Consider the following 12,826-nt stretch of genomic DNA (forward strand, 5'->3'; position numbering starts at 1 on the left):
TATATATATATATATATATCCATTTCACTTGAGCCACGTTTTACAAATTCTCTTAATAATGGCTGTTAATTAAATTAATATTAATTTCTGTTGCTCTTTTATTCATATCGTGTTCAGTAATTGACAGTAACCTATGTTATATTTCACAGCACATAAAACGATTTTAATGATTAAGACACAAAGGATGGCTTTCATCATAGTTGCTGGGAAATTCGATGTTTTAATTGTGACGAAGTTTTGAGATAGTTGATCCTTTTTTTTAACTGAAGAAGGGAGCGAAATTTCTCGTTGCCTAAGGAGGCATTTAGGCTTACGCAGGCTCCGACGAAGTACGTTAAGTCTATTGTATATATACATATATCAACAGATTAGAACATAAGAAAGAAGCATTCTTAGATCCAGTTCATGATAAACCACAAACTATGGCACGAGATCGTAAACCATAAGGTAACGAAGAGCGCATGCGTTGTTATACCTGAGGTGGCACTTGGTGACAATTTGCAAATTAAAGACGACTCCGTGGTCAGTTGAAGTGGGGAACATTAGAGAGTGAGGTTAAAAACAGAACAGGTAAGTCACCTGTGATTCCATTTCAAGTGCACAGTGCTTCGCGTGTATATCTGCCCCGTCGTCCCGAGGGCCGGGCCCTCTCACTTACGAGAAGGAAATAATTTATTTTTCGTTGCCCTCTGATTGTATGGGATTCATGAAGCGAATAACAGTTCAGACTTAGCACGAAACATTGCATATTATTATTATTATTACTACTACTACTACTACTACTACTACTACTACTACTACTATTACTGCTACTGGTGACGAAGTTAGTATCACATTCAAGTTGCCTACATCCAGGTACATTACAGTTTATACTAATCAATTTCATGTGCAAAGCTGGTCGAGATATTCTATGTTTTTCTTTTTTTCTTGGCACTATTGCCCCAGTGGGCCTAGGCATACCTCCATGAACTTCTCCGTTCACTTCGGTTTTTCTACATCTTACACACTGGGTAGGACTCCTTGGGCGGGTGATCAGCTCGTCGCAAGGCCTCTACCTGTACACAAACACAGAAAAACGCACACACACACAAACTAAACATCCATGCCTGAGTGGGATTCGAACCCACGATCCCGGTTTCCAAGCGAACGAAGACAGTACATGTCTTAGACCGCTCGGCTACCGTGACCGGCTCTCTGTGTTTCTGGAACCCGAAAATCGATCAGTGTTTATGAAAGCCTGTAATTGGGCCATATCCTGAAAAAGCTCAGCCTAGTCCTTACACCCCACTTCTCTGAGGCCCTTTTAATATCATTATCACCGCATCTTCTAAGCATTGTACATACATCTGTTTATATTTTTTAGAAATTCCAGAATGATTCCAAGCCGACATGAGCACATGTAATACATTACTTTTAACGGTAGTGTTTCCTGTAGACGTCATATAGGGTAAACCGAGATGAGAAACTGATCAAGGAGGGCTAACTGGTTTGGAGTTGGGGAGAGGCGGCAGTGCCCTATTTCAGAATATTATCCCAAAATTACCTGGAGAGACTGAACTAAACCACGAAAAATCCTGAATGGGAATACCCGGTAATCTGACCGAGATTCGAAGCACGCAACTCTCAAACAGACAGCATTACCGCCACACTCACAAGCTCGGTAGAATCGGGTACTTGTAGCAAAATCCATGCATCTAATTTCTACCCTTTCTCTAATCTACCACGACATGACGCCTCCTTAAGTTACGGGCGGAGGAAAAGGCCTCCAGATATGAAGGGTAGCTGAATAATAGTAGTAGTATATTGAATAAGCGCCGGTCACGGTAGCCGAGCGGTCTAAGGCATGTACTGTCTTCGTTCGCTTGAAAACCGGGATCGTGGGTTCGAATCCCACTCAGGGCATGGATGTTTAGTTTGTGTGTGTGCCCAAGGAATCCTACCGAATGTGTAAGATCTAGAAAAACCGAAGTGAACGGAGAAGTTAATGGAGGTAGGCCTAGGCCCACTGGGGCTGTAGTGCCAAGGGGGGGGAAAAAACATTGAATAAGCAGCCGCAGACCGCCGGTTGTCCTTCACATTGGGGGTTGGGCGTGGGGTTAACGACTCAGCGTAAAAAGAAAGCTTGTTATGAAATGTCACAAAGGGCCTCGGACCTGGACAAATTCTTTGGACAAAGACCTAAGATAAGAAATGAGGAGTTTCATAACTTGTGGTCTTCACCAAGTATAACAAGACAAGGAGGATGAAATGAGCAGGGCATGTAGCACGAATGCGAAGAAGACGAATGCAAATAGGATGTTGGTTGGAAAGCCAGAAGGAAAGAGACCATTAGGAAGACCAAGATATAGATGGGTGAATAATATTAAAATGGATCTTAGAGAGATAGGATGGGGTAGTATCGACTGGATTGATGTGGCTCAAAATAGGGACCAGTGGATGGCTCTGGTGAACACGGTAATGAACCTTCGGGTTCCATAATGTTGGGAAGTTCTTGAGTAGCTGCACAAGTGACAGCTTCTCGTGGAGGGCTCAGCTCCATGAGTTAGTTATCTAATAACAATACGGTAATTAGATCAAGGAAGATTGGCCTGGAATGTAGTATGCATGAGGACTAATAGTACGTAAGGTACTTACATTCAAACCCCATATAATTAGAGGCGAGTAAGGAAACTTACGTGTCTATGGGAAAGTATACTAATTAAATGACTCGCATGGAAACAGAGTATTGATATGAAGGAGTGAACTGAATTTAAGGTATTCAGGAAAGGACACCAGGACGGGCATTAATGAAGACGCTGATTAATCTTCTATAAAATTTGGGAACATTTTTGACGTCTGAACGACTATCAGCTTTCTAAGGAAAACTTAATCATGTGTAAATAAGATCGCTTTATTTGTGTGAGAAAGGCTTGGACTTTCTACGTTAAAAATGTTCTTTATTTGCACTTGATGCGAAGAGTAAAAGGGTATTGAAGATACTTAAAAATACGTCCGTTTGAATGTTTCATCTTCAAAATAACTTAAACCAATTACAATTATGTTGGTTGAGGTACTATGCTACCAGCCGGAAGGTCGCGAGTTCAAGTCCCGATGAGGTCATTGGATTTTTTCAATTGACCTAATCCTTCCAGCCTCACTATGGCCCTGGGGTCGACTCAGCCTCTAACAGAAATGAGTATTAGGAATATTCTTGGAGTATTCTTGGGGGTAAAGGGCGGCCAGCGCGTAGGGCTGACAACCTTGTCGCCATCTATGAGCCGATTGTCTACAAAATGTGGGAACCTCAGCATCTCACAACCCCATGGGCCTCCACAGCCTGTTACAGGGATAGCTTTACTTTTTTATTTTTATGGAAAATCTGCACCAAGAGTTTGGATCCTTCTCAGCCTAGATAAACCCTGTTAGATTCAACCTTGTTTACATATAATTTTCCGTCAATAATGCAACTATTTATTTCTTCATTCGCATTTACTTTTGCTATTAACACATGTTTCGGCCCCAAACGGCCATCCTCAGGTGTCCCATTATGCCAAACCTGTTACACTACACTGAGTATTGTCCATTGCACACGCGCGTAACTGAACATTTCGTAATTAAAATGTTACAAGTGCACTCAACTGTTACATGTTATGAGTTAAAAATCATTAAAGTTTGTAATTATATAAAACTCCTAATTCAACCTTATAAGGGGCTTCGTCCACTTGTTTAAGCAATATACCCTTCTTCGGTTGTTTACATTGCAGTGGCTCACCCTTTGCATATTCAAGCCCATTGTTATGCTTAAATACAAGATTGTCAAAGTCAAAGTCACATTGCAACCGACGGTGAGTCAGTCAGTAAGTCTTGGTGTCGAGCCCCATATTTATTACTGTTTGACAGTTATGATCTTGTTTTTGTTGGACGCCCTGTCTGACGAGAAATTTTCATATTATTTATATTTAAAAGAACACGAGGAAATAAGTCTATGTATATATTATACTTCAGAATTGTCGACACGGATTGGCACGAGCATATGAGACTAATAGGGCTCTTGTGAATATGGCAATGCATTTTCGGATTCCATAAGAGTGAGCCATTACTCGTGTATCTCAGCGAGTGTCACTAGAGCTTTTTAAGAACTGACTCAGCTCGATGAAGCTGGAGCATCAAGGCAGACTATCGTCAGTATTTTGTTACCAAACTCCCCTTAATGTAAGAGACTAGGTTTCACATCCACACAAAACTAAGGTAAAATTATAGCTACGTATATTTCAGTCTCTGTGAACGGAGAAGTTCATGGAGGTAGGCCTAGGTTCACTGGGGCTGTAGTGCCAAGGGGGGGAGAAAAAAAATTTCAGTCTCTGACAGACATGCAAATGATTAAAGAATGAATAGTTGGGGAAATTTGTAGGTTTCAGCATTGCATTATTCGTGAATGCAGTTTCGTGACATATTCGCGCGTCGTGAAAATTTCGTAATTTAAACTTATTCTCGTTATGTAATTCACATCTGTGTGTCGCAGAAGAAGAGAGTGGGAACCTCTTTGTCTGTACAGTTACGGAAGCGTCATTAAACAAACTAGTAACGCACCCCCACCTACAGTTTGCGGATGACCCACGTAGAGTTGGCTTGCATCTTGTCGCTAATTACATGTCGCACGGCCAACCGTGAGGTACTGCTACAAATATGTAGGCGAGGTTCATCTATTCTGGTCACAAGAGACAAATGCAATTACACATTTCGATACTATTCTCATCGCCAACGGCCTCCAACCTCTACTTATCCGCCCCACACAATCGCCTGCAATAAAGCTCTTGCAGCTGCAGAAAGTCACACCAAAGATGCACAACTCGCGACTGGACATGCGCACGATAGGCAACGTGACGAGTGTTGAAGTCAAGCAACACCAGCGTGTCTGTCATGGTACTCTTCGATCTGCCACTTTCGTGTATTCCTAACAGAACACTGGCAATTAGATTAACTCTTTCTAGCGGACCAACTAAGTAGGTAACTATCTGCAGCCCTTAGTGGACCTTGGCAGCTTCTTCAGTTTCTTAATCTGTACAGAGTCGGTAGGAATCCTTGGACGGGGGATCAGGCCGTCGCAAGACCGCTACCTGCACATATAACAGCACAAACACAGAATAAACGCAGCCTTGAGCGGGATTCGAACCCACGATACCAGTGTTCGAGCGAGCGAAGACCCCGCGGACACTGTGATCGGCGAGCAGATAATTCCCCGCCTTTCTAACTGCAGATGGAAACATGCCCACCTTCCGAAACACTGTGCCCTCTTCAAAACACTAGACGACGGGGCGAGCAAACGTGATTACTACTTCTTATTTTCTCAAAGCTAATTTTCAATAGTAACATAAACAAAAACAAACTCCGTGGCCTGTAGTCCGCTAGCGAACTATGCCGATTGAGCGACCGCCGCTTGTCGGCGATGTTAGTGCCAACTTTAGCGGATAGAGGATGTCGCGTCCTCAGCGCAACGGATCCCCACGGCCGTTAATTTCGGTTTTCTAGACCGGAGCCGCTATTTCCTTCAAATAGCTCCTCAATTATCCTCATGAGGCTGAGTGGACTTCGCTCCACAACAACTACTTCTCAGAAAATCTGGTAGCGCCGGGAATCGAACCCGGACCTCTGGATCTGTAGCCAGGAAATCTGACCACTAGGCCACAGAGGCCGTCATAAATAAAGAAAAGAAATTGAAAATGATAAATAATGGAAAACAGAAAGAGATGTGTCTGTTACTGTTAATAATACTCGTAAAATTATTATGTACGCCATCTAAGGAAATATGTAGGTTTCATAGCTACAGAAACCGAGTACAGTAAAAGCTGCAATACTCGTCAGTAAAGACCTGGAAATCTATAGTAACCGGAAATTGACTAAGTTGAATAAAAGAGTGAAATACTGGTTTCTTTTGGATTATATATACACCATGTTACCTACGTAGTATAATAGGAAAAGTGTCAGGGAAAGGAGGACAGGATATAAAGTAGCAAATTAAACGGTTAGACATGCCCGAAAGGTGGCTAAGTACACTAAGATACACATTAGGTCTAACGATCTATTAACCGGATAATTACGACATCCGGAAACCCTCTCATCCCGAAGTGCCGGATATGGCAACATCTACTGTGATGCTAAATAACATAAGTTTACAATAATCAGAAACCTTCAGAATTGTTTTCCAGCGATGATACAAGCATATACGTACTTTCTAAAGAAGTGAGAAAATTGGCTAGAACTTCATAATTACCACTTCGTTCTTAAAAAGTAAGATATCTCACCATCAGCCTAATTACAAGAGAAGGGGGTGTAAAACTCTATTTAAACTCAACGGCACCTTGACTGAGGCCCGTTGACACCAAGCCAAGCGGGCCCAGAATTCTTAAAATAATGCAGAAAGGTGACCCATTTGTCATTTGTTGTTGCAATAAACAGTGCATTAAGTTAAGACTCTGCATAGTAGGCCTACATTCCGAATATGGGTGAGCACGAATATGCTGTGAATATCCTAGAAATATACTTTCCTGAATTAGGTCTATAATTTTAAAAACTTGCCGCTTTAAAACTTACCCGTTACATTAATTTAAATGCGCATGTGTAATTAGAGAATGGTACAAGTGCGCTTTGGCATGTACAGTCTTCGCTCGCTTGGAAACCGGGATCGTGGGTTCGAATCCCACTCAGGGCATGGATGTTTGTGTGCGTTTTTCTGTGTTTGTGTACAGGTAGATGCCTTGCGACGAGCTGATCACCCGCCCAAGGAGTCCTACCGTATGTCTAAGATCCACTAAACCGAAGTGAAACGGAGAGTTTCATGGAGGTAGGCCTAGGCCCAAATGAGGGCTGTAGCGCCAATGGAAAAAAAAAGTGTCCTTTACCAAGATCCATCTCATTCATTACCGGTCCCGCTGGCGAGCCCTTCACTTTATCGTATTACTGCACACCTAAGTTGACCCGGATTTTCATGCAATTGTAAATTTTAATGACGCGTTCCATATCTCGACTATGTAGCGCCGTGCGGTAGGATGATGGATAAATCGAAAGGATTTTGAAGGAAGCGGTTGTGGCCTAATCGATATACCATCCTGGAATTTGTCTGGAAAGACGGGACTTCAGTCACAGCTGCCGGTCTCTGTGTTTGGATCCGCGTTAGCATCGGCAGCTTATGAGCCCTGGCCGGGATTCGAACTGAGCATTTCCCGAATATATGTCAGTGTTACTGCTAGGCCAAATGTTCGGGCTGGTTCTCATATGAAATTCGCCGCCGCCACCGCGGCCACCTCCACCACCACCACCAATACTACTGCTGCTACTTTTATTATGTAATTAATTACAATTGGCAAGATCCACAAAATTAACTAATGCTAGGCGGTGAATGATAGGGGACCGCCTCTGTGGTCTAGTGGTCTGAGTTCCTAGCCACAGATCCGGAGGTCCGGGTTCGATTTCCGGCGCTACCAGATTTTCTGAGAAGTAGTGGGTCTGGAACGGGGTACACTCAGTCTCGTAAGCATAATTGAACAGCTATTTCAAGGAGATAGCGGCTCCGGTCTAGAAAACCGAAATTAACGGCCACCGTGGGGATTCGTTGCGCTGACCACGCGACACCCTCTATCCGCTAAAGCTGGCACTAACTTCGCCGACATGCGGCGGTCGCTCGGTCGGTATAGTTCGCTTGCGGACTAAAACCACAGAGTTTTTTTTTGCGACTTGTGAATGTCCAATAAATCTAATCATCAATCCAAACCCGGTTCACAGTCACTAATACACGTAAAAATATTATTTTCTCATCCGTGATGGAACTACCTGAACGCCGCAGTATTTCTTCCTTGGCACTACAGCCCCAGTGGGCCTAGGCCTACCTCCGTGAACTTCGTTCACTTCGGTTTTTCTCGATCTTACACATTCGGTAGGACTCCTTGGGCGAATGATCAGCTCGTCGCAAGGCCTCTACCTGTAGACAAACACAGAAAAACGCACACAAACATATATGCCCTGAGTGGGATTCGAACCCACGATCCCGGCTTCCGAGCGAGCGAAGACAATGCATGCCTTAGACCGCTCGGCTACCGTGACCGGCTGAACGCCGCCGTATTAGCGGCTAATACTCCTGCTACATACTTGGAATTGGATGGGAGTCGAATTTTGACTAATTACGCTGAAGTATTTTTTCTGGATTTCCTCCGTCCATCCAGGCAAATTCCGGCAAAATACCTCAAACTGGGCAACAACTCCTCCTTCCACATTGCTTCCAATTCATTTTTCATTAATTAGCCTACCATTCGCCATACATAATTTGAAATGCTGAAATCGTGGTTAAATAAGCCAACATCAAGTAAAATAAAATTTACTAGAACAAACCATTTAACTTTTATAACATACACTTTATAAACCATACATTGTATTTACAACTTTCAGGTGATTGATGTATTTCTGTAGTTAAGCCTCCAAAGCAGCCTGTTGTTCTCATGAAGAAGAGTTTTGTCTTCTGGGATATGACGCCATGTAGTCCGTTGAAAGTTAACTGACGTTTCAGAGGAACACGTCGCCTCCATCTTCAAGATAAAAGAATGAGCCAAGCAAGAATCCCAGAAGATAGAACTCTTCATAACAATCACTGTGAGAACCTTAAATCCTACAAAGATGCTTGCAAAAAATATCTGTATATATTTTAATGTCCTTCTTTTTTAAAACATATCATACAACATATCACATTCCATCATTCTGTACCATTCCAGCAGCATAATGAGATTGTGCTGGGTACTTCTGCTTGTCGTATTAATTGTGAGTGGCACTGTGAAGGGTGGCAAAGCGCCAAAGGACGACGATGGCGATGACAAGGACAATGGTAATGTAAATGATGGTAGGTACCTAGGTTTATATCTTCTATATTGAGTTAAATAAAAGGATGTTAAGAAGAATACTTACTGCATTTTATTTGTCTCATTCTGGTCCATCACACTAACAAATTACAAAGACAAAACAACTCCATCCAGTGTGACTATTGAAGTTTATAGTACTTAAAAACTTAACACCCTTACATGTTTCGGTCCCTATAGACCATCACGTGCAGGCCACGAACAACACAGGACAATACTAAGAATCCCCTTCTCAAGAGAGACAGGCGGCACAAGATCAGCCCCCAACAAGAAAGACGGCAGGAGAAGGGACATGAACCTACTTGGTTTATAAATTTTAACTTAAATAACAAAGTTTTAAAAACTTTAATATTCCAAGAAAGCTGGTGTAGTTGTGGAAAAGTTGGATTTTGTATATATTGTGCATTACAAATATTGTATGTATATGTATTTTAACACTCAGAACACCCACCGTGAGAGTAGTTTCCAAAAAAGAATCAATGTCCCTCTGATGATGGTCTATAGGGACCAAAACATGTAAAAGCTTTTAAGTAGTAAAAACTTCAATAGTCACATTCGACAGAGTTGTTTTGTCTTTGTAATACTTACTGCATTTACAATTCCTAGGCAGGCTTTGTGTATCAGCAGTTGCTCCAGTATCAGTGCAGCAATTATTCTGTTTTGATGAATTTACCAAAACCACGGCCATCTGCACAGGGCATAACACACGAATATGATTATATTAGACTGAGAGAGGCCTTTTTAGAGGTGTACCTCTACCTCTTATCAAAAACAAAATTAAAAAATACCAGTGATCTGAAGACTTCTGAGGCTCTAAATTTATGATGTAGAATTAATTTAACCATTTGTTCTGAAATATGTACAGGCATAATTTAATTTCAGATGACAACGGTAAAGATGATAAGGACGATGATGATGATGAAGAAGATACAGGCAACAAAGGTAAAGATGATGATGATGATGATGATGATGACGATGATGATGATGACAGTGGAGCAAAATATCTAGCCTCCATGGCTCCGGCTGTGTATTTAGCAGGAACAACAACTTTGAGAGTGCTTGGTTGAAGACTTGTGAAATCCATTCAAATAAAAATAAATATTTTAAATCCCTCCTCCAAACATCGTTGTTTTATATTTTACAAAAGAATATGACTCAAAACCTAAAAATATACCCATCCATCCATTCAACTGCAGTAGTTCTTGCTCTATATGCTGGCCATATATTATAAAAAAAACCTATTCACATGTCCTAGTATTCCATATTCTGTAATATACTCCTGATATTGCTATTCAAGAACCGCATTAAAAGGACAGCAATATGAATGGATAGATTTACTGTTAATATTCTGAGCACGTTTAAGAAGAGAAAGTAAACTGTCCCTCGCTGACATGCAGTAATGGCTGAGAACTACCGATCTGAGATGTAGTGGAGCTGGTCCAGTCAGCAAAATCTGCCCTGCATGAGCACACTACAATATTTGTACATTGATCAATGTCTTTTAGAAAGGTCCTGATTAAGCAGACTGTACTAATAAGATTCAAAATAAGCACAATAAAATTACAACACATGTATAATATTATAAACTTTTAACTGTTGTTGTATAATGATGATGGGTATCATTGGTAGCAATTATTGTGAGCCTAATTATTACTTATAAGCTATACATGGTGTCATCATGGGGGACAGAGCACTTTCAAAAGTAGTTCTAAAATATTAAAATGACTGTAAAGTTTGTGGTGGTCATGTGGAGCAATATCAGCAGTTTATTACTTTATTACATTAATTAACTGCTTTTCTCAAATTCAATTTTAAATATGTCTTGAATAATGCTGTATTTGCATTTTTTAGCAAAAGTTCACACAGGGTTGCATTCACTGTTGCATCTCAATGGTAGACAATATATTGTTTTTTGCCATATAACCTGTTGTGTGGAATTGTCAGGTGAGGCTCATGACAGGTTATGGAAGTCCATACTTGGCAACTATGTGTCTCACCTGTAACAGGTTTTGAATATCACTTGTCACCCATATATGGCAGGAAAGTAGCCTTTATGTTCATATAACTAGTTTCTGGCAAATCTTCACTATGGTTATATTGTTACTGTCTTTCTATCCTTTTTTTAAAAAAAGATGGTGTCAAAAGCGGTCAAAAGAGTCACAGTGTAGATTTGAAAACTCATACCATAAGAAGCATCAGACCATTTACAGGGTAAAGCAAAATGTACGTAATGATACTGCTGTCACTGTTTACATTGTGTTTACAAGCATGAAGATAGTGACTTTATTGCAGAAATAAAGGTGCCAGTATTCAGAATTGATGAGGAGGAAGGGGCATCTTTCCTAGCTTCCAAAGAAAATACATCTATTTGTACCTTTGTTTCTATGAAAGAAGTTGCTAATATGGTGTATCATTAGGTAAGGAGCCCTGCACATAGATGATGATGATGATGATGATGAACGTGAAACATCCTTTGAACACTAAATTACGTTAGAACAGTTCTATTGTTCTATGTAACTGTGATAAGGTAGGCCTACTTAGTTACCTCAGCAGGTATTCAAACTGTGGAAGTCATAGTGAGAGCTGAAACTGGGTTCAAGTTGATATAATTGTATTAGCCCTGTGACCTGCAACAAATGTTGCCACTGTATCAATCTGTTGTACTCACTAACTTATGGTAATAATAAACATTATTCCATCATAACACTTTTTCATGAAATTTCTGGTGAAGTTAGTGACAACTTTTGTGGATAGAGGGTGTCGCGTGGTCAGTGCAATGGATCCCCATAGCCGTTAATCTCGGTTTTCTAGACTGGAGCCACCATTTCCTTGAAATAGCTCCTCAATTATCCTCACGAGGCAGCTGCTAGGGAGAGTTTTTAGTCGAGTTCCGAGATTAAGGGTGACTAAAAAAAAAAAAAACTCTGTGGATGAGTCGCAGGCAAACTATACTGACCGAGTGACTGCCGCTTGTCTGCGAAGTTAGTGCCACCTTTAGCCGACAGAGGGTGTCGCATGGTCAGTGCAACTGGACTGAACAAGAAATGGTAAGAAAACGTCATAGCGATTTCAAGTGCTAGTTTCTGTGTTCAGATCCCTTGCTAGGAGACTAGTGGAATCCTAGTGTGTGGTCAACAGTTAACTGTAAATTGTGTAAATCAGAGATAGCACTGTATTAATTGTAATTAAAAGAGATTGTAAATGAAGTGCCAATAAATCCAGTCATCTGAACTAAAACCCATTATTTTCGTCACACACTTACTTACTTACTTACTTACTTACTTATGGAGCTGAGCCCTTCTTGAGGAGCTGCCAATTCTGCAGCTACTCAAGAATTTCCCAGCATTTTATGGAACCCAGAGGTTCATTATCGTGTTCACAAGAGTCCTCCACTGGTCCTTATCCTGAGCCAGATCAATCCAATCCATACCATCCCATCCTATCTCTCTAAGATCCATTTTAATATTGTCCACCCACCTACGCCTTGGTTTTCCCAGTGGTCTCATTCCTTCTGGCTTTCCCACCAATATCCTATATGCATTCCTCATCTCCTCCATCTGTGCTACATGCCCTGCCCACCTCATCCTCCTTGACTTGATCATTCTAATTATACTTGGAGAAGAGTAAAAGTTATGAAGCTCCTCGTTATGCAGTTTTCTCCAACCTCCTGTCACTTCATCTCTCTTCAGTTCAAATATTCTTCTCAACACCCTGTTCTCAAACACCCTCAGTCTATGTTCCTCCCTTAATGTCAGAGACCAAGTTTCACACCCATACAGAACCACGGGCAAAATTATAGTTTTGTATATTCTAATTTTTATGTTTTTTGGACATACCCCCATACACACGACAATATGGCTTGTTTTACTGAAAACAAACTATGAGCTCAAAAAGATTCGTAGTTATATTAACTAGCATTTATATGACAGGCATTCCATATTTCATGG

At 41.1% G+C, this 12,826-nt stretch overlaps 1 protein-coding gene across 5 annotated transcripts; it reads left to right on the forward strand.

Annotated features, from left to right (window-relative positions):
* The first annotated feature begins 444 nt into the window (after positions 1-444).
* LOC111865776 (phosphopantothenoylcysteine decarboxylase subunit VHS3) lies at positions 445-11,583 on the forward strand. Of its 5 annotated transcripts, XM_023854050.1 has the most exons (4): positions 6,376-6,482; positions 8,739-8,863; positions 9,762-9,842; positions 11,317-11,583. In XM_023854050.1, the coding sequence occupies exons 1-4, from the start codon at positions 6,391-6,393 to the stop codon at positions 11,361-11,363; spliced, it is 345 nt and encodes a 114-aa protein (XP_023709818.1). In that variant the 5' UTR covers positions 6,376-6,390; the 3' UTR covers positions 11,364-11,583. The 5 variants fall into 5 exon arrangements, with proteins under 5 accessions (XP_023709820.1, XP_023709819.1, XP_023709818.1 ...); XM_023854052.2 differs by lacking the exon at positions 6,376-6,482 and adding an exon at positions 445-570 and having other exon boundaries at positions 8,742-8,863; positions 9,762-11,583; XM_023854051.2 differs by lacking the exon at positions 6,376-6,482 and adding an exon at positions 454-570 and having other exon boundaries at positions 9,762-11,583.
* The last annotated feature ends 1,243 nt before the right edge of the window (positions 11,584-12,826 follow it).

The sequence above is a fragment of the Cryptotermes secundus genome, unplaced genomic scaffold (assembly GCF_002891405.2).
Source record: "Cryptotermes secundus unplaced genomic scaffold, Csec_1.0 scaffold612, whole genome shotgun sequence".
Taxonomy (NCBI): Eukaryota; Metazoa; Arthropoda; class Insecta; order Blattodea; family Kalotermitidae; genus Cryptotermes; species Cryptotermes secundus.